The sequence below is a fragment of the Rhipicephalus microplus genome, chromosome 9, assembly GCF_043290135.1.
Source record: "Rhipicephalus microplus isolate Deutch F79 chromosome 9, USDA_Rmic, whole genome shotgun sequence".
Taxonomy (NCBI): Eukaryota; Metazoa; Arthropoda; class Arachnida; order Ixodida; family Ixodidae; genus Rhipicephalus; species Rhipicephalus microplus.
In genome coordinates, this window is record NC_134708.1 from 75,342,266 (window position 1) to 75,364,484 (window position 22,219).

A 22,219-nucleotide genomic window follows, 5' to 3' on the forward strand; every position below is an offset into this window, starting at 1 on the left:
CCAAGAAGCTCTAGGGTACGATATGAAAATGCGCGGTGTAAAAACATAGCCATGAGTCGGTATACGGTAAATCCTCTCACATAAACAATGTGCCGGAGAAGATATTCATGCAAATGGCCAGGGCGATCTCGGCGACACTCATACGCATGCAATAACGCTTCAATTACGGGTGGGGGATAATGCGGTTACATATACCTGTCAGGTCCACGGCTCAATTCGTACGTTCAAGTCGAGACCGCGAAACGTATTCATACCGTAAACAGACTCTGCAAGTTTCCCGATTGCGGTTTTTTGTGTGAATTCTCACAGACGGGAAAATCTTTCGACGCGCAACACAACCAGAACAGCCCTGCCCGATACATTCGTGTTAGATGTGTTATTGCAGCCGCGTGTAAAGAGTAAAAGCACATTCTAAGTCGATACTATATCGTTCGTCGTGTCCGCGCGCAGAAAGAAACACCCTTCACGACCGAGTAACACCTCGAGTTCACGCGAGTATAAAGAAACACTTTTGACGCGTATAAAACTTCTCAAGTGATATCCCCAATGGCAACCGTGAAACATGTTTTTTATATCCAGATATTGCAATTCTATTCACAGCGTTGACGTGCTGGTAAACATGCTCGCTATGGCGATCTCAACACAATGCTTACTGCAAAAAATGCGGCTTGGCACCTTACAACTCTTGACAGAGTTGATCGTTTACACCGCCCCAAAACATAACCGGCGTCAAAGGCAAGTTCTCGCGCAGCTCTTTATGCGACGGTTTCTGTAAAAATAAAACAAAAAAGACAGCCTATCTTTCTTGTGCATTTTCGCGCAAGTAACCATGACAGCTCGTCGGTACACCGTTTTTTTTTTCCTCTTTGCACAGCGACAAACCGCACACCCAGCAGCGAGGCCACAGCAGCAACTGTGGTAGGCACGGCGGCCATATTGGCTAGAAAGGCTATAGCCACTACACGGCGGCTTTTGCCTACCCCGCGAAACTAAACTTCCGACGACAGCGCCACCGCATTTTCGTGGGTCAACCGTTTAGAATGCCATGAACCGCAAGAGTATGCGCGTATTTATAAAAAGTATAAGGATTTCAATTACTTCGTACTAAACTAGGGGAGTAGTGCACGCAGTGAGCTGTCTAAGAAACACATACTTTTTATAAAAAGAGTAAAGATTTAGAGTATATGACTAAGGGAGAGCAAAAAGCCGTTAAAAACACCGGCTAAAAGACTCATGCAGATCAAAACACTTCAGAAATGCGCTAGCATCAGTTTATATTTCAAGGCATCGCCGTCCTGCGTTGTACTGTTTTTTTTTAGATACATTGTGAACTTATCCGGTCGCACACATTCATTTTGCCTAGGCTCGCAAGCACTATGGTGGCGTGGTAATTGTATTGGGTTACTTTAATGTTACGTCAACTTTTGAGTGTACAGTAGAAGCAATGTCACACCTTTGAGTGCCTGAGCATCGCAGATGATGTCGCTCACCGCCTGGTAACCCCGTTCCTGGACCGTGAAATTTGACCTCGTAGTTTCGGGACACAGGGCCAGTTCCTTGTGACACGGCAACTTGTCCTTTATCCGCCTGTTGTCACAGAGAAGTGAATGACGTTCGTCATTGCGGCGACACGTATACGTTCCACAAAACCAAATTTTACACATAGGCAGGATGGCACTGTTCCATATTCGGCGACGCACATTCCTGAATGGTGCGCTGGAAACCTCGCAGCGGATATATTCGTCCTCTCGACGGGCTTCACGATGCTTTGCGAACGGAAAACGCAAATAAAGTACGGAACCAAGGTTACAGGAGAGTAATCGCCGAATTTAAGTCTTTCGTGCTCAGGGAGGGAGGTAAGAACCAGAAATACAACATGCGGCTTACTATCTGTACTGCGGCTTACTATCTATATAGTCAGTTACAATCTAAGAATAAATGCGTGCGCCACCCCAGAAACTGCGGCTCACCAACCATTCATCCGTAGAGAGAGTCATGGTACGGGGTCGCCGTTGAAACAATAATAACAATTTTGCTGCTAACACAAACACTACGCGCAGTAAAAGTTAAAAGGTCGACGTCCTTACTTTTAATATTACATTAGACAGACAGCGATGTCGTATGCGTGGAAATATAAGCTATCACTGCAGTCGGCTTTGTGTTCCTTCTTTGGTCCGGTGGCACTGACGGCGAAACCATTGAGGGAACAGGAGTAGAGGGGAAGGGCATGAGTGAGTGGCAGAGCACTGAGAGCAGGGCCACTCAACCTGCCACTGGAATGCGCCGCGCTCCCGGAGGGCAAGTGATAATGGGACGAGTATATAGGCAGACCATGTCACCGAAACATTCCAAGCTCTGGCTTATTCTTTGTGGGGCAGCTGCAAAATACGCGTGCAGTCATTGAGCCACGTGTTCTTCGTTATCCTAATACCTAGTATGTTTGTGCAGTGACCCATTCGGCAGACGTCCAGCTGTCATCGTAGCCATTCATACAAAACAGCGCTGTAAAGCTGCACATGGTTGCTACCATTGCTGCTGCGCTCGCAGGTTGAAGAAAAATTCGGAAATTGTGACGTTCAAGGGCCACGTTACTCGTGGTACTCTGCCTACTCCGCTTTTCAGGCGAGAGCACTGCAAACTGCACCTGGCTGCTCTCGGCACAGCAAAAGCACTCTCGCTCAACCTATGAATGACAGTGCTCCTGCACCTGTTCGACCACTGAAACACGCCGGCTCCGAAGAGAGCACTTTCAGCGTGCTTTTAAGTGCTCCTGCTCTTCCAATGGAATTCGCCATGAGTTGGTCTCAGGCTGTCGCATTTTTTGCCATGTTTATTCGAACGGTCCTGGGGTAAATGTATGAACACTCCGTTGACACAACAGCTGCTTTGTTGCTCCCGTTAGCTCCTCCGGTGTGCCATAATATGTGGGGTTTCACGTCCCAAAACCACCATATGACTACGAGAGACGCCGTAGTGGAGGACTCCGGAAATTTCGACCACCTGGGGTTCTTTAACGTGCACCCAAATCTGAGCACACAAGTCTACAGCGTTTTCGCCTCCATCAAAAATGCAGCCGCCACAGCTGGGATTTGATCTCGCGACCTGCGGGTTAGCAGCCGAGTACCTCCTCCGGTGCACCTTTGGCATTAGTCCGGCCCTTTTGTGAGAGACGCGTCAAGCTTGTCTTGCGGGCTATATTATAATTTGTTTTGATACTCATATATCGTCTCGTAACAAATTTTTGTGTTTCTGTTCATGTTCTGTTCATTGGCGATGTTCTGTTGGAAAGTTATTAATGTCCACTTTTTTAAGAATACCTTTCTTTAAACAACAAATTTTCTCGGCGTGGGAGAAGTATGGTCGTAGGTGGAGGTCACACTTATTCTTAGGTTGAAAACGACTGTATCATAATCGAGTGAAGAGGAAGAAAATAGAGATGGAAAGAAGACCAGGAAACAGACACGTCCCCCCAAAACAAAACTGCAAATAAAAAGTGCGCGCAGCTTCAAATGACTGCGCGTCGCGAGGACTGAGTATACGTACTTGCATTTCTGGTCGAGCGCCTCCTGGTAGTTGCCCTCGTCGGCCAAGGCCTGAGCCCCCTTCAGCTCGAGTCGGTACGTGTCGTAGCACAGGAAAGCCGCTTCCGGCGTGCAGTTACGGGGTTCCGACGAAGCTGCAGGCGAATGAAAGCACGCATCACACGGACGTCATAGGCATACTCATCGGGGCCCTTTCTTTCAACTCTTTCTTCTTGCATGGTCTCACTCAAAGGCAATCCTCTTTTAGGGGCGAAGCTTCTTAAAGCGGCACCCGTTCGTCACTCGTTGTAGTACGTAACATGTCTTACGCGTTGACCTGCAATGTGGTGCTGGTGAGAGATTTCTCCTGTGCGTTGTTGAACAATAAAAAATTCGCAGCGTGCGCATTCACTAAAAGCCGAATTTTCCTGTCTCTCATTCCCCATTATCAGTCATTGGCATGTACATTGAGCACTATCTGACAGGAAAGGGTTGCTACGTTATACTCGCTGGGCGTAACCTCCTTGGTTTTAGAAATGTTTAGCGAGCGTTGGGCCGCAGTGCCAGGAGTACAGTGAACTAGTATATACCATGAACTCGAGGTGCTTGAAGGTGGGAAGTAGACACGAAGCGCAAGCCGTAAGAAAGTGTGCGTGTGCCACCTCTCGTTCAGTCCTTGGAATGTCCGCTGGATGGCGGTGCTTCTATATGAGGAATATATGATGAAAAGATGCGAGATGGTGGTACTTGGAGTGTTGACTAGATGGACGAACGAACACACAGATGCATGGACAGACGCACGAATGGCTGCACGGACGGATGCACGCTTGGACAGACGCAGAGGCGGATGGATGGGCGACCGCGGGGACGGACGCACGGATGGACATGCGAACGCACGAACAGACGCACGCACGGACGGGCGGATGGATGCACGGACGGTCACACAGACAGACGCATGGACGGACGGAAGCAAGAACAAATGGACGGACGGATGCTTCGCCCCACTCTCCATCATTCACCCCGTGGATATGCTGCCATCTTTTTTTCTATCAGTCGATGCATTGATTCTCCCCCTTCCACTTTAAGAAAGCTTTCTGCATCTAACGTGACTGCCGCCAAGACTGTAGATATTGCAGTCGTTCTGCACTCGGCCTGGTTTTGCATAGCCTCCGTGACCAGCGCGGCTCTTGCCGAGCGACGATATCATAGTTACGTCATCACCTGATGTCGTTGCTTGACGTACCGACGGTCAATGTTCGCATTTCAAGGGGCATTTCAGGCTTTCGCCTGTATAGCCTTCTTGCAACACCTAAAGCACCAATATATTCGAGCGCAGGCAGGTGCGGTCGAACATGGCAGGCAGCTGAATCGCGCAACGAAATCGAGATTATTGCAGCCACAACATGACGTCGATTGGCGCAGAAGAGGGCCATGTGATTAGGGCCCTCTTTGATATTTAGTGTTCTCATATTGAACTATTGACAGAAACGCAATTGCCGTCTCTGCAGGGATGCCCGATAGATTGGTCATCGCACACGGTCTGTGCACGCTTTCGTTTAGGCCAATCGTGTCCCAGACATGACATCATCGACAGTGCTTGTAGACATACGCACCTCCACTGGAATTGTCGTAACGCATAAGTACGCCGCTTAGTTGCACATTTCGCAGCTCCCGCTGTGCAGGCCATGCAAGAAAGTTGCGAAGTGACGTGAGTGCATACCTACTACAGTGAGAACACCGACCTAAGGAAAATAGGGTAAAAGCTTGCCATATCCGATAACTTCTCAGTTCCTAACACACGCGTTCACCATAAGGTGCAGGCCTGTAGTGTACGCTTCTATAGGGCGTAGGCATGCGCCATATAATGAGGACATCCTTCAAGCATGTTCGTGCGTGCGTTTGTACGTGCGTAAATGTGTACACGCGGACAAAATTGAAAATTTCTCAGGGGGAGGCTGGATCCCCCCTCAGCCCCCTGACTACACTAGTGACATATTCATCATCATCAGCCTGACTACGCCCATTGCAGGACAAAGGCCTCTCCCATGTTCCGCCTGTCAATCCGGTCCTGTGCTTGCTGCTGCCATTTTATACCCGCAAACTTCTTAATGTCATCTGCTCACCTAACTTTCTGTCTCCCCCTGACTCACTTGCCTTCTCTTGGAGTCCAGTCCGTGATCCTTAATGACGAGCATTCATCTTGTCTTCGCCCTACGTGCCCGGTCCATGTTCATTACTTCTTCTTGATTTCAATGGTATTCTTAACGCCGGTTTGTTCCCTGATCTACTCTGCTCTCGTCTTGTCTCTTAAGGTTACACCTACCATTTTTCTTTCCATTGCTCGCTGCGTCGTCCTCAATTTAAGTTGAACCCTCTTTGTAAGTCTCCAGGTTTCTGCTCCATAGCTAAGTGCCGACAAGATGCAGCTGTTATATACCTTCCTCTTGGGGGATAGTGGCAATCTACCTGCCATGATTTGAGAGTGCTTGCCAAATGTGCTCCACCCCATTCATATAGTTACTTCAGTCTCGCCGTTCGGCTCCGCGGTTATTACCTGTCCTAAGAAGACACAGTATTTTATAACTTCAAGCGCACTATTACCTATCTCGAAGCGCTGTTCTCTTCCGAGGTTGTTGTACATTACTTTGGTTTTCTGCAGATTAATTTTAAGACCTACTTTTCTGCTCACCTTGTCTAACTCCGTAACCATGGGTGGCAGTTCGTCCCCTGAAGCAATGGAATGGCGTCGGCGAAGTACAGGCTACTAAGGTACTCTCCATTAACTCTTATGCCTAACTGTTCCCATTCCAGGCCTCTGAAAACTTCCTGTAGGCAAGCGGTAAATAGCATTGGGGAGATTGTATCCCCCTGCCTTACACCCTTCTTGATTGGCATTCTGTTGCTTTCTTTCTGAAACAATAAGGTAGCAGTTGATCCCCTGTATATTTCTTCCAGGATGTTTATATGTGCTTCGTCGACACCCTGATTCCGCAGTGTTTGCATGACTGGTGATATTTCTACTGAATCAAACGCCTTCTCGTAATCTATGAAGGCTATGTATCATGGTTGGTTGTATTTTGAGAATTTCTCAATTACCTGATTGATAAGATGAATGTGGTCGATTGCTAGTAGCCTGTTCGAAATCCTGCTTGTTCCTTTGGTTGATTGAATTTCAATGTTGGCTTAATTCTGTTACCAATTACCTTTGTAAATACCTTGTATACGACGGAGAGCAAGCTGATCGTCCTGTAATACTTCAAGTCCTTGTCGTCTCCTTTCTTATGTATTAAGATGATGTTAGCATTCTTCCAAGATTCTGGTACTCTTCCCGTCAGGAGGCACCTCGTATACAGGGTGGTTAGTTTTTCTAACACAATCTGTCCCCCATCTTTCAGCACATCTGATGTTTCGTGATCCTCACCAGCAGTTTTGCCACTTTGTATGCTCTTGAAGGCTTTTCTGATTTCTTCTATTATTACTGTTGTGGTGCCATCTTAGTTACTGCTAGTTCTTATAGCATTAAAGTCGTGGGTGTCCCGGATACTGTACAGATCTCTGTAAAACTCCTCCGCTACTTTAACTATTCTATCTATATTGGTAGTTATTTTGCCTTCTTTGTCCCTTAGTGCACACATTCGATTTTTGCCTATCCCAATTTTTTTCTTCACTGCTTTGACGCTTCCTCAGTTCTTTAGAGCGTGTTCAATTCTGTCCATGTTATACCTTCTTCAAAAGCTCTGCCAACTCGATTTTGTCTTGGCTTTCATGATTTGATGCTTCTTAATAAAATTCGTTTCCTGGGACAGCTTGCCAGTGTCCTGTCTAACTACCGTACCTCCAACTTCCACTGCACACTCCGTAATGATACTCGTCAGATTGTCATTCATTGCGCCAACGCTAAGGATGGTTTCCTGGATAAGAGCCGAGTACCTTTTATGAAGCGAGATTCTGAATTCCTGTACTTTCCCAGTCTGTGCTAGCTCATTGATTGGCATCTTGCGTATAAGTTTTTGTCATTCCTTCTTCAAGTCTAGGCGAATTCAAGACCGTACCATTATATGGCCACTGCATCGTACCTTGCCAGGCACTTCCACATGGTTCCTTCTACCCTTCTAACCTCACTAAGCACTAGCTCCTATAATAGTACAGCTAGACTTGCCACACCAGATAAGGTTCTAGCTTTAAACGTTGCCAGGTTAAGGTTCCAATGGCAGCCTGTCCTGACCCAGAGATTCTTAACACCCTCTGCTGCTTTTCATATCTGACCACCGCCGCGGTGAGTTGCTTCGCAGCCACTGGGGACTGAGGGCCGTCGATTGACGTAAAATACTTCAATTAACTCACGGCCCTAAATGGATGTTAACACCAAAGTTCGGCGACCAAAGAGTGTCTTTGATGCTCGATTCTATGGCGCAAAAAACAATGAATGTCATTCATTAACAATTGTTGTCATTTATCACGAACAAAGTCCCCCCCCCCTTCGTGGTGTGTGTATGCGTGTTCGCGCTGTTACCACCTTTATACACATACGTGTGTATGGAGCCTGTATTGAACATTAATATGCACCAACAAGCCGGAAACGTGTCTTTTTATTCAGTGACATATCAATTTATTACTGCTGCACGGCGCATTGTCATTTCACACAGAATTTATCTGCAGTAATGTCATCACATTCCTGTTTTCACAGCATAATCCCCTTAGGCTTCGAGTGGTACGCCGTTGGGTAGAAGGCTGCGACAGATAACAGTTATACTGCTACATACACTTCTCGATACAACAGCACGTGGCCAAGACTGTTGAAAAGCGTGTTGCGTTAACAAGGAAAGAAAAGTAAATAATGTTGTTCCCATCGAGAAAACAGACAGGCCATCGGTTAAGAGAGGGATGAGCCAAGGGCATATAGCACTGCTGCTGATCACCTGTGACGTAGCAAAATGTAGCTTTCATTGGTGGCACCACGGTCGCCTGTACAAAAGCGCGGAGCAAGAAACCGTGCCATCAGATTAGTGCCGATGACATAGCGTTCCTTTGCGTTCCCTCATTGGCGCGGCTGGCGAATGAAAGGAAGAGGGGGGAGCACAAAAGAACGCGGGGATCGGAAGACTGTGCGTCTCCTCTGAGCTGGCACTCCTGAATGAAATAAAAAAAATCACAGCAAGCCCATGGAGCGAATGATGATGAGTGGGCCGAAGCATACGTCAGTCCTTCCGTGCGTCCATCCGTCCATCTGTATGTTTGTCCACCCGTGCGTCTGTCCTCCGTTCATTAGACAGTCCGTCCATCCATTCATCTACACGTCCGTGCTTTCGTCCTTGCATCCGTCCGTACATCGGTCTCTCCGTCCGTCCGTTCGTTCGTCTGTCTGCCTGTCCGTCCGTCAGTGCTCTGTCTGTCCGTCGATCGATTTGTGAGAGTCTGTCTGTCCATTTGTCCGTCCATGCGTGCATCCATCCGTCTGTGCGTGCGTTCGTCCGTCAGTTCGTGCGTCTGTCTGTCCGTCTGCCTGTCCATCTGTCTGTACGTCCGTCCATCTAGTGAACACTCTAAGTACCATTATCTTGCATATTTTCATCATATATTCATCATATAAAAGTACCACCATCCAGTGGACATTCCAAGAACTAAACAAGAGGTGGATACCTACTACTACTACTACTACTACTACTACTACTACTACTACTACTACTACTACTACTACACACAACGCGGACGCACGACCCATGACATAAGGAGCTTCGCCCCAAAGCGTCACTGTGGCCGCCACTTTGAGGTTGCCTCGCCGCGGTGGTCTAGTGGCTATAGGTACTCGGCTGCTGACCCGCAAGTCGCGGGTTCGAATCCCGGCTGCGGCGGCTGCATTTCCGATGGAGGCGGAAATGTAGGCCCGTGTGCTCAGATTTGGGTGCACGTTAAAGAACTCCAGGTGGTCGAAATTTCCGGAGCCCTCCACTACGACGTCTCTCATAATCATATGCAAGTTTTGGGACGTTAAACCTCACATATCAATCTACCAATCACTTTGAGGTACCCAGCCAATGGAATCGAAAAGCTTTATTTTTGTAATGCAGGACGCGCTGCAGCACAAACCCAATGTCACCTAAAAAAAAATCACATCATATCCCCGGAGTGCATGATAATGAGTGGGGCGAAGCATCCGTCAGTCCGCCCACGCTTCCGTGCGTCTGTCTGTGCGACTGTCTGTGCGTTCTTCTATGCTTCCGTTCGTGCGTCCATCCGTCCGTGCGGCTGTCCATCCGCCCGTCCTTCAAGCGAACACTCCAGTACCGTTATTTCACATCTTTTCATCATATATTCATCGTATAGAAGTACCGCCATCCAGAGGACATTTCACGGACTCAACGAAAGGTGGCACGGCCGCGAATTTACAAAGGCAAGCGGATAGCTTCCCCCCCCCCCCCCCTCTAATACACTGCGCCAAGCGCCCTTACAATTAAGGCTCTCTGAAGCTGCGCGCTCATTGGTTCGTGCGTGATGTCGTCAGTAAACATGGCTGCGCCCATGACGGTGCTGCAGGCACCCGCCAGGCAAGACTAAATAAGCGTGCTGTGTTCGCTGAGGCAATCTTGATCGTGAAAAACGCCCTGCGATCACTTGGAGTATATACTTCAAGAGTGCCGAGAAACGCTGTGAGCGTGCCTCTATCGAAGATGCACTTAATTATCAACGGCAGTGTTGGTCCGTATTCAACGACTGCAGGAGCCACCAAGAAGTTGACAGTCCTATCCAGTGATGATTAAGAAGACGTCAAAATGCTGGTCTCGGTATTTGCAGAGTCATAAATTGCTTGCTTACGAGACCGTCGGTGCACTCAAGTTCTCAAACGATGCTCGGGCAGGCGCAACTTCGGTTACTACGCTACCCAGTGCGAGCACGACAATTGATGATCGATTGATATGTGGGGTTTAACGTCCTAAAACCACCATATGATTATGAGAGACGTCGTAGTGGAGAGCTCCGGAAATTTGGACCACCTGGGGTTCTTTAACGTGCACCCAAATCTGAGCACACGGGCCTACAACATTTCCGCCTCCATCGGAAATGGCCCCGCCGCGGTGGTCTAGTGGCTAAGGTACTCGGCTGCTGACCCGCAGGTCGCGGGTTCGATTCCCGGCTGCGGCGGCTGCATTTCCGATGGAGGAGGAAATGTTGTAGGCCCGTGTGCTCAGACTTGGGTGCACGTTAAAGAACCCCAGGTGGTCGAAATTTCCGGAGCCCTCCACTACGGCGTCTCTCATAATCATATGGTGGTTTTGGGACGTTAAACCCCACAAATCAATCAATCAATCCATCGGAAATGCAGCCGCTGCCGCCGGTATTTGATCCCGCGACCTGTGGGTCAGTAGCCGAGTACCGTGGCCACTAGACCACCGCGGCGGGGCGAGCACGACAATTGCTGCTGTTGCACAGTGCCTTTAGTGCGCATAGACTTCAGTGGAATAAATTAATCAACAAAAAAGAAAATTAAAGTGAAACCTACAGCTTCGAGTGATTGTCGAAAGCTATAAAATAATAAAAACTACGCACGCGTTAATTGAGGCTGCATCACAGAGCTGCTATGTATTTTGGCGAAGGCATGTGTGAATCTTCACGATAGATTGCTAAGCACCATGTTGCGACTCACGACAGTCAGTGTGGGAAAGACTGCAGTGTGTACGTCAAAACTGAAATCCGGAATTGTTAGTGGTTCGAGCTTGCATTCTTTACACGTAAATTAATTGACAAATGTCCTGTAAATGAAGAGAATAACCAGCTGCAGCTAAGTTGCGCGTAGTGTTAAAAAATGCACCTTCCTCGACATTCCTTTTTACAGAGAATGCATGTTCGCGTAAGGCAAAGGACTTATGATAGTTTACCGAGTGCACGTGACAGGTTTGATTGATATGTGGGGTTTAACGTCCCAAAACCGTCATATGATTATGAGAGACGCCGTAGTGGAGGGCTCCGGAAATTTCGACCACCTGGGGTTCTTTAACGTGCACCCAAATCTGAGCACACAGGCCTACAACATTTCCTCCTCCATCGGAAATGCAGCCGCTGCAGCCGGGATTCGATTCCGCGACCTGGGCCTTTTCGGTTGTGGTCTTCGTATGTTACCTTCGCAACCCGAAAAGGCCGTGCAGTACATTGCAGGACTAACGCGAGCACCAGCGATAGCGCTGGAATGTGCGATGTTTCTTAAAAGCCAGCGCATTTCGCCGACGATGAAACCATCTCCTAAGCAACTTGTTTTGCTATGGAGGAATGAAGGCTCTTTTTTTTTTTGCTAGATACTATATTGGCGCGAGCTGGCAGACAATGATGCTAAGACAAATACAGAAGTATAGGGGACGTTATTAGAAGTAATTGTAATGAAAATGTCAAGAAAAAAAAGTGGATGAAAGTATTAACTAAAAGAGGATGAAAATATCCTTCCAGTGGCAACTATCTCCTTATCCTCTTTTGTTTCTTCACATTTTCTCTACTTCGCATAACGTCCCCTACACTTTTCTTGGCCTCATTGTCAGTCAGTTCACGTCAATGTTGTTTAAGCTACAGTGACATGGGCGTCGCCAGTGGCGTGCAGGAGAGGCAGTGACCCACTCAAGCCAAACCTGCATTTGCTCCACTCCACTATTTTGCAGGAGCCTGGATTATCTACATCGGTCGCACTTGCTTTACGTGGCTTTGGCGGACAGAAAATTGGGAAACCGAGACTGTGTGGTTCCGGGGTGTAGGAAAAATCGTCTCCGGAATATATGGTATATATTCCTGGTATAGTAAATCAGAGGGCGAGAAAAGAATAAGACGACGTCACTAATAATAATAATAATAATAATAATAATAATAATAATAATAATAATAATAATAATAATAATAATAATAATTGGGATTTGTCGTCACAAAACCACCATATTGTCGCGGAAAACGGAATAAAAAAGACGCCGTAGTGAAGGGCTCCGGTAATTTCGACCCCATGGAGTTTTTTAACTCTCTAAGTGATTATGTAAAGGAAAGGAAAAGAAAAGTGCCGCCTGTAACTGTCTATCACTGGGATGACACCTCAACAGGACGGCACATGCAGGGGTAAGGGGAGTTGGAATAAAAGTGGACAGGAAAAGAAAAGCGGAAGAAGTAGAGGAGGAAAAAAGTGTACATGGGCCTCATGCATTTTCACCTACATCGAAAATGAGGCCGGTATTCGATCACGCGACCTACGGGTCGCCAGTGAGCACGGCAATAATAATAAAAAATGTACGGGTCATCGTACTTTTGTTGGCGTTGCGTTCAAGTCCAATCACGTAACACGGCTCAAATTAATTCGGACCGCACACACAACGCCTATCCAACGTGCCTTTCTTCGAGGTCTGCCTTGCTACACGTTCTCTCATACGGCGCCGGGCAAATATGGCAAGCACTCCGCATAACACTTCTAAAGGGCAAGAAAATATTCGATTTTGAATTGCGCGCACTTTTCCTAATTAAACATGTTACACTAATAACAAACCTTTTATTGCTTATAAGAGAGTGCAAGGCTACTGCTTGCACTTCGTATCCACAAGGCCTCAGAAAACATCGAGCACTTCCGACGTAATGCATGTAAAGAAAAAAAAAGATTCTGTATAGTATTTTTTTTTCTTCGTTCACCCACACGAATCTACCAATTTCGACCGCGCATAACACGTAACATTCCTCCTCCAGATTTAAGTACGATGCGTAACGCCAAATTTAGCTTCCGTGGCGCGGAGCCAGAAAAAAAAAAAGTCATTCGTTTTCGCGCACTTGAAGGCGCGAGGTGAGCAATGTGTAATGTGACGCCACCGCAAACTATTTATACCTTGAAAGACATCCAGCCGCAGTTGGCGTGCACCCTCAAGCAACGGTAAAAAAGTCAACTCGTATGAGAGAGGCTGCAAAGTCAGCTTGCCATGAGCGGCAATCTCGCTCGGACTAGATGAAATAACCGAAACGAACAAAGCAAAAAACACAGAATCTACCTTGTCCGTAGGCTAGGAAAAGGGTGGCGCACAAAATTCCAACTCGCAAAGCGCATTCTCGGGCGCTGAAAAACATCGCCATGCCACAGCGTAGTTTCTCGACGTCCCTCGACAGCGTTCACGTCTTGACAGCACTGACTAACGCGCGAAGTTTATGCGCCGGGAAGTTTACGTTGGCTTTTCCCGTTGTTTCGCCACGCGGCGCGATAAGAAAGAAAAGAAAGCCTGCCGCTCGTTTTCAACACTCCAAAGATAGCGCTGCCGCGGGAAGCGCTGATTCGACGGTGCATCTGCTGTCGTCACACGCTGTCAACAGCTCGTGCCTAACGCAAGACAAGGATCCACTTCGTTGCAAACGTTTACCCACTTTGTTACGAAAGTTTCAACTCTTTGTCGACTTCCTTGAAGAGTGACTCGTCGGGTCCGTATGCGCAAGTTGCCATTTTATGTGCGTCTGCAGCATAATATGGGTCACTGGCGCTACCTTGCGTCGGTGTGCTCTTGTGAGCTTTGCGGCGCGGTGTGCAGCTTCGTACAGAGGGCAGCACATGGCCTGCTTAATTGAACTATATTTTGCCATTGGTTGTCCACATTCCAGCAATAGAGCATCGGCTAGTGACAGTTGTTATGGGCATGTATACCGCGAGAACTGAGGGAGTGCGAACATTATTTACTTCGAATATCCGATTCAAATGTAGTTCGTTATTCCCTTCGATTTGAAGGACCTTTCGCACAATCGAACTATTCAAAGGCACTTAGATTTCAATGGACCAAAGGGCATTCAAAGCGTTTTTCTATAGCGCAAAAGTAACATTAGCGTTATTTTATCAGCCTACATGACGAATAATTTGCGGCAACAGAAATATAAAGACTTTTTGTTTTTCGGTATTTGCTCCACAACGGCCCGCAAACTTCTCTGACACGTGACAATCAACAACCATTGGTGGTCCAGTGCAGGTTCACATCACGCCGTGCTTGGTAACGTTAGGGCAACGAAAGTTAATTAAAAGCGCTATACACAAGGAGCTTCAGTATCTGCGTGGCAAGTGATACGTACCATAATGGTTAGCAATTTATTTTCGTGGGTTATAACGGACATCCTGGGCCCACGCGGATGCCAATTTTCAGGTATACATATACTTAATGGATGGCGAATGTAAAAAAAAAAGTTCAGTTGATGGCGTGCGTGGTTCCGGGTTCCTTCGCGTCTCCGTAGGCTTCACTCTATCTTTTTAATAGTACTCATGTACTATATCATCCACAAAAATAGAAATACTAAGTACTTCGTTCTTCTCTTCTGCTGCGCATATTTGCAGCACCTCCTTGGGCGCAGAACACGGTGCTGCAGGAGTTTCGTTCACTAAACTGCGTTGCAAAATACCACCACGAAATTTTTATTCACACTTACGCTGCGCAAACGGTTTATACGTAGCCTGCGTACGTATGTGTATAAAGTAAGTATTGTTTTCTTTGCTTCGTTCTCTCCATTAGGTTATCTTCCACTAAGTTCTAACTTCATAGAACACTACAGATAAACTTTTAGGTTGTAATGAGATATGAAATGTGTATCATTCGTGAACCCATGTTTACGATACCGAATCCTTAAGGAATGGAAAAAAACATGCTGTATTGAAGCCGCGCTTGTCGAACTGTACTAAATAAGTATTGGTCTGTTTACTTTGCTCTCTCCATTAGGTTATCTTCAACTAAGTACTGACTCCATAGAACACTATCAAAGCCTTTAAATTGTAATCGCACATGAACTGAGTGTAGTTGGTTACCCCATGTGGACGGCACGGAATCCTTATCGAAGGGAACGCGGAAACATGCTGTACTAAAGCCGCGCTTGTTGAACTGTACTAAATAAGTATTGGTCTGTTTACTTTGCTCTCTCCATTAGGTTATCTTCAACTAAGTACTGACTCCATAGAACACTATCAAAGCCTTTAAATTGTAATCGCACATTAACTGTGTGTAATTGGTTACCCCCTGTGGACGGCACGGGATCCTTATCGAAGGGAACGCGGAAACATGCTGTACTATATAAAGCCGCGCTTGTTGAACTGTACTAAATAAGTATTGGTCTGTTTACTTTGCTCTCTTCATTACGTTATCTTCACGTAAGTTCTGACTTCACAGAACACTAGCGAAGCCCTTAAATTGTAATCACACATGAACTGTGCGTAATTGGTTACCCCATGTGGACGGCACGGAATCTTTATCGAAGGGAACGCGGAAACATGCTGTACTGAAGCCGCGCTGCTGAACGGTACTAAATAAGTATTGGTCTGTTTACTTTGCTCTCTCCATTAGGTTATCTTCAACTAAGTACTGACTCCATAGAACACTATCAAAGCCTTTAAATTGTAATCGCACATTAACTGTGTGTAATTGGTTACCCCCTGTGGACGGCACGGAATCCTTATCGAAGGGAACGCGGAAACATGCTGTACTAAAGCCGCGCTTGTTGAACTGTACTAAATAAGTATTGGTCTGTTTACTTTGCTCTCTCCATTAGGTTATCTTCAACTAAGTACTGACTCCATAGAACACTATCAAAGCCTTTAAATTGTAATCGCACATTAACTGTGTGTAATTGGTTACCCCCTGTGGACGGCACGGGATCCTTATCGAAGGGAACGCGGAAACATGCTCCGCGCTTGTTGAACTGTACTAAATAAGTATTGGTCTGTTTACTTTGCTCTCTCCATTAGGTTATCTTCAACTAAGTACTGACTCCATAGAACACTATCAAAGCCTTTAAATTGTAATCGCACATTAACTGTGTGTAATTGGTTACCCCCTGTGGACGGCACGGAATCCTTATCGAAGGGAACGCGGAAACATGCTGCACTGAAGCCACGCTGCTGAACTGTACTAAATAAGTATTGGTCTGTTTACTTTGCTCTCTTCCTTACGTTATCTTCACCTAAGTTCTGACTTCACAGAACACTATCAAAGCCTTTAAATTGTAATCGCACATTAACTGTGTGTAATTGGTTACCCCATGTGGACGGCACGGAATCCTTATCGAAGGGAACGCGGAAACGTGCTGTACTGAAGCCGCGCTGCTGAACTGTACTAAATAAGTATTGGTCTGTTTACTTTGCTCTCTTCCTTACGTTATCTTCACCTAAGTTCTGACTTCACAGAACACTAGCAAAGCCTTTAAATTTTAATCGCACATGAACTGTGTGTAATTGGTTACCCCATGTGGACGGCACGGAATCCTTATCGAAGGGAACGCGGAAACATGCTGCACTGAAGCCGCGCTGCTGAACTGTACTAAATAAGTATTGGTCTGTTTACTTTGCTCTCTTCCTTACGTTATCTTCACCTAAGTTCTCACTTCACAGAACACTAGCAAAGCCTTTAAATTGTAATCGCACATGAACTGTGTGTAATTGGTTACCCCATGTGGATGGCACGGAATCCTTATCGAAGGGAACGCGGAAACAAGCTGTACTTTATAAAGCCGTGCTTGTTGAACTGTACTAAATAAGTATTGAAGTTCTGACTTCACAGAACACTAGCAAAGCCTTTATATAGTAATCACACAGGAACTGTGTTGTAATTGGTTACCCCATGTGGACGGCACGGAATCCTTATCGAAGGAAACGCGGAAACATGCTGTACTATATAAAGCCGCGTTTGTTGAACTGTACTAAATAAGTATTGGTCTGTTTACTTTGCTCTCTTCATTACGTTATCTTCACCTAAGTTCTGACTTCACAGAACACTAGCAAAGCATTTAAATTGTAGTCGCACATGAACTGTGTGTAATTAGTTGCCTTATGTTGACAGCACGGAATCCTTATCGAAGGGAACGCGGAAACATGCTGTACTGAAACCACGCTGCTGAACTGTACTAAATAAGTATTGGTCTGTTTACTTTGCTCTCTCCATTAGGTTATCTTCAACTTCATAGACCACTAGCAAAGCCTTGAAATTGTAATTTCACATGAACAGTGTGTAATTGGTTTCCCCACGTGGACGGCACGGAATCCTTATCGAAGGGAACGCGGAAACATGCTGTGCTGAAGCCGCGCTTGTTGAACTGTACTAAATGAGCGTTGGTCTGTTTACTTTGTTCTCTCCATTATGTTATCTTCCACTAAGGTCTGACTTTATGGAACACTAGCAGGTTATGTCTTCCACTAACTTCATGGAGCTCTAGCAAAACCTCTAAACTGGAATTGGTTCGGAAGACGGATCCCGTATCATGCGGGGCTCCGTAATATCTTAATTGCGTATCTCCAGAAACTGTATGTATCGAGTCGTATTTGGTGCCGATGCCGTATACATACGAAAACTGCGTCATGCGGACTTCGTAACGCTGTAACTCTATGTACGGGTCCGTATCGTCTGTACATATAAAAATCTTCACTATGGATGTCTGTTTCGCTCCTTCTCCTCAATATTATTTTTTTTTTTGCAAAATACCAGACAGCATATAATTCCGTATGGAATGTGGAAGGTATGAAGATGAAGGGGAAATAATTCTGGAAAGCCGTCTTCGGAAACTTAGGCAGGAGCTCAATGTGACCGCGTAACCCTCACTGGGGTTGTCGGTATTGGGTGACTCCAAGTAAGGTGTATGGAATGCCACATTAAGTTTTATGAAAAAATTGTGGAGGCCTTTTCACTGCTATCATATTGGCAGATGCCCCCTATTTTCAATGAACAATCAAATAATGCCTACATTTAATATACTCCTTAAGTTCGCAACGAACGAACTGGAAGAAATTGACTCATTTTAGACACCTTTTCATGGGGGAAACAAGACCACTAGTTTTACGAAATTTCTATTTTAGTTTTTATTTTTGTCTCTGCTATTGCTATCCCGACAAAAGTATTTTTCCTGTAGTGGGTGCAGTCATCCCTCCGGATTACAACAAACCTCCTCGTGTCACGAGCCACGAGGAGCCGGTGCAGCGCGCCGCTCTGAACAGGATCGCCATTCGATGCCCTGATCGCCGCTGCTGGCAGTCGCTCGATTAATTGCTGCAGCAGTTGCGTCTCACTTACCAGGCAAGGCCCAGCCATCGCCTTCGCTCTCTCAAGGGTTAGGACTCGAGCACCAGCCTCGAGCTTTCCCACCCAGCTGACGTCGTTGACCCTGCATCATCTTACTGCCAACAATTGACCATGCAAAATCACGGTGCCACTGCCACCACCTCTCACGAACAGCGCAACGCGCTTCGGAGGGTCGCCGAAGAGGAGTCGACGTTGCGCTACCGGTTGCGCAACCAGAACTTCTGTCTCGTCGTCCTCCTGCTCGTAGGTGTGCTCACGGTGACTTGCGCCTGCGGAGCCATCGTCTACGCCATCGTCGAGCACTTCTGGACGCCCCTCAGAGACGTCGATGAGGCGTCGGGCTCTGGCACCCCGTCGGCCGGAGGCAACAGCTTGGTGCTCGGGTCACACGCCGCCGAAGTCGAAATGCAGCGGCTGCCGCAATCCGATCAAACGGGTCGCGGCGCCGTCTTCTGCTTCGTCAACCACAGCGTTTCTTCGGGTTCTCCGCACCGCTTTGAGGTAGACAACGTGACAGCCACCCTCTGCGACGCGCTCGTCTTCGTCTCTGTCAGCCTGGTACCTCAGGCGAGCGGGCTCAGCTTCAGGCGACCGACTCACGATGCCGAAATGCTCCAAGGCCTGGTCTCACTCTCCGGTACAACGGCAGCGTGGGCTTGCGTCGGTGGGGAGCCCTCAGACAGCGCCGACTTCCAGTGGCTGGTGAGCGATCGCAAGATGAGGCTCGCCTTCTTTCACAACGCCGTGGCTTGGTCGCGCCGCATGGGTGTCGCTGGCCTGCTGCTCTACTGGAAGTACCCTCCACGCCAGAGCCGCTCCAGCTACAATACCTTCATCAACACTATGCGTGCCGTCTTCGAGAGGGACTCGCTACGACTGAGCGTGGTTCTGCCGTGGGCTATGACCACGCGGCGGGACGGCTACTTCGTGCGGTCACTGTACCACCACCTCGAGTTCGTCGTGGTCGACACGCACCGAACGGTGGACCCACGCTCATTTCCGGTGACCTCGTGCCAGACTCCCATGCGAGCGGCTTTTAGGGCGCAGAACCACGGACAGGTCGGCCTGTCTTCGGTGCTCGACGATCTCTCAATGGACGCCGACCACTTTCTTGTAAAGACGGTGATGAGCGTCTCGCTGTCGGCGGTCACGTTCACCCTCAGAAGGCCGTGGTTCAAGCGCGTGGCACCCGGTATGAGCGCCGCGGGTCCCGGCCACCCCTTTGGCCGCACCAACCAGTCCGGCCTGGCCAGCTACTACGACGTGACGACGGCGCTCTCCGGCAATGCGTCCTGGCGGCGGGAGACGCACGCGTTCTCTCGCTGCTCGATTGCCCGCCTGGGCGACCAGTGGATGGGCGTCGAGGACCAGGGCAGCCTGCTGGCCAAGAGGTCCATGGTGCGCAGGACGGCGGGTCTAGCCGTCTGGGACCTCCCAATGGACGACTTCGCCGGCGAGCTGGGGCCCCCGTGGCCTCTCCTCCACGTGGCCTACGACCTGGTGCATGGCTGAGGACCGAACGCGCCGGCACGACGTCGTTGATGGGTGTTTATGTGAAGTCCTGCAAGCCCGACGCGCCTTCGCCTTGCTCCCCACGCGTGGCGCCACGGACCACCCCACCCATCAGCGCAATTTTCGTTTAAATTTTACTTTACGTTTTCTTACGAGTGAATTACAATAAATTATATATTGTTCTAGATTGCCAAAATGCGCTGTATGGCGTCCCCTCTTATTTCAGGTGTCTGGCTTCTATTCAGCGGTAATGAAGAGCAGTGCAAAAAACAGACAACAAACGAGCGAGAGAACGAAGACGCATTGCATTCTTCCAACTAATGTTTATTAGATGGGGGCGCACGTGTATATACGCAGGCAAAGCAAGAAAAGGTAAAAACCCGGAAGAAAAAATGAAAAGATGAAAATTAAAGAAGTGTTGGTAAGTCGCACACGGGCACTATTATCGCCCCCTTTCCATGAGTCGTCATAAACAAGAGCTCTTTGAAAAGTCAGGGGTTGGTATTTTCAGCCCGATTTTAAATTGGATTTATTCCCTTCGACTACCCGATTTCATACCCGTTTTTGTGGCTGAGTTTCCGGCAGTGGTGCTTGCCTTACACAAGTTAGATACAGCAATTACATCAGCTGTCATAATAACAGATTCCCTATCTCTCTGTGTGGCACTTTCTGTTGGTGCTGATAATCACGTAACAAAGGCGTTCCGTGCACTAGTACCTGCGCATTTGAGAAAAGTACGATTAGTTTGGGGGCCTGGACGTAAAGGTTTGTTTCTAAATGAAATAGCCGATTCCTTAGCTAAGTCGTCAATCAGTGAACCAATTCTACCGCCCTGTCCATCATCCGCTTATGTGACTGCTGCTCGATTCCGCAGACGTACGTTTATGCAAGTCTTTAAAGGTTCAGCACTAACAAACGCCACAGAATATCGCCATTTATTATATCCCTGGCGAAGAGACTTTTGCCGCACTCGAACACAAGAAGTAGCTATCACAAGGCTGCGTTGCCGAGTACCAAATCTAAATTTCTATAAACACAGGTCTGCTCAGGCACCTTCGTCACTGTGTGCATTCTGTGATGAACTGGAAACAATAGACCATTTCTTTATGACCTGCAGGCGGTTTAACACATTACGAAAAACCCTATTAAAAATACCTTTACGTGGTACTGGTATGGACTTATCTCTGCCTGTCATTTTGTCTTTTGGAGCTTCCATTTCTGGTTTCTCTAATTTGACAGTATGCGCGGCCGTCCGGGACTATATTGATGAAACTAATGGGTTGACTAGTTAACCAGTTTCATTATTCTAACAGGTCCACATAATTATATACGTATAAAATCAGATTATTGCTCTATTCTAAGAATAAATTCGTTTATGTAAATATTTGTATGCATTACATTAAGCACCACACTTTCCTAGGCTATCGGTAATCTTTCTGTTAAACCTCCATCATTCCAAATCTGAACAGTAAATTTTGAAACCACTCGATTCTTGGCCAATCCCCCACAGTGGGTATGCGCCACTAACAATAGGAGAACAACAACAACAACAGCTCTTTGTCCGAAAGGTGCAAGGAAGGCATGCTCACGCATACGTCCCCAGACCACTTGATTTCTTCAGCCTCAATGATTTCCCTCATCCTTTGGCCTCGATTGCGTAAAAAGACCGCAGTCGTTAGGCGAAGTGGTTTGTAGCGCGTACCCGCTCTAGAGCGGGTATGTGTCACAGGGGATGCTATATGGCGGTACTTGGAGCGTGCACCAAGATGGACGGACGGATGGACAGACAGACTAGCAGACGGATGTACGGACGTATGGACGCACGAATGGATGGACAGACGGATGGACTAACGAACGGACGCACGGACAGACGGATGGACGAATGAATGCACGCACGGATGGTCGCGCGGACGGATGCTTCGCCTCTCTCATCATCATTCACTTCGTGAATATGCTATGATTTTTTTTTTCAAAGAGAGGGCTACACTTGCAGTCCCGCACATTGATGCCGAGGTGCCCCGATACTGTAGTGTGAACGCTATATTAGTGTTTACGAAGTCTGTCATTCAGACAGACTTATCGGCACTTCTTAAGTTTCCCCTTTTGATTTTTCCTTCGTGGTTTTTATCTTTCCTTGCTTTACCTGTGTATATA

The 22,219-nt window shown here is 47.4% G+C and overlaps 2 protein-coding genes across 2 annotated transcripts in view; one reads left to right on the top strand and one right to left on the bottom strand.

Annotated features, from left to right (window-relative positions):
- Positions 1-13,919, bottom strand: part of LOC119163213 (uncharacterized) — a 27,582-nt gene extending 13,663 nt beyond the window's left edge. Inside the window, exons 1-3 of the mRNA XM_037415168.2 lie at positions 13,517-13,919; positions 3,544-3,676; positions 1,454-1,587 (exon numbers count right to left, since the gene is read on the bottom strand). Coding sequence (XP_037271065.2) covers positions 1,454-1,587; positions 3,544-3,676; positions 13,517-13,598 — 349 coding nt within the window. The 5' untranslated portion in view covers positions 13,599-13,919. The remainder of the gene's footprint in view (positions 1-1,453; positions 1,588-3,543; positions 3,677-13,516) is intronic.
- On the top strand, positions 13,825-20,261 carry LOC142771895 (chitinase-like protein 3). The gene is made up of 3 exons (XM_075873860.1): positions 13,825-13,937; positions 14,833-14,970; positions 18,384-20,261. The coding sequence occupies exon 3, from the start codon at positions 18,665-18,667 to the stop codon at positions 20,063-20,065; it is 1,401 nt and encodes a 466-aa protein (XP_075729975.1). The 5' UTR covers positions 13,825-13,937; positions 14,833-14,970; positions 18,384-18,664; the 3' UTR covers positions 20,066-20,261.
- The last annotated feature ends 1,958 nt before the right edge of the window (positions 20,262-22,219 follow it).

Coding starts and splice junctions, on each gene's coding strand:
- LOC142771895 (XM_075873860.1), top strand. CDS start 18,665: ATGCAAAATCACGGTGCCACTGCCACCACCTCTCACGAACAGCGCAAC.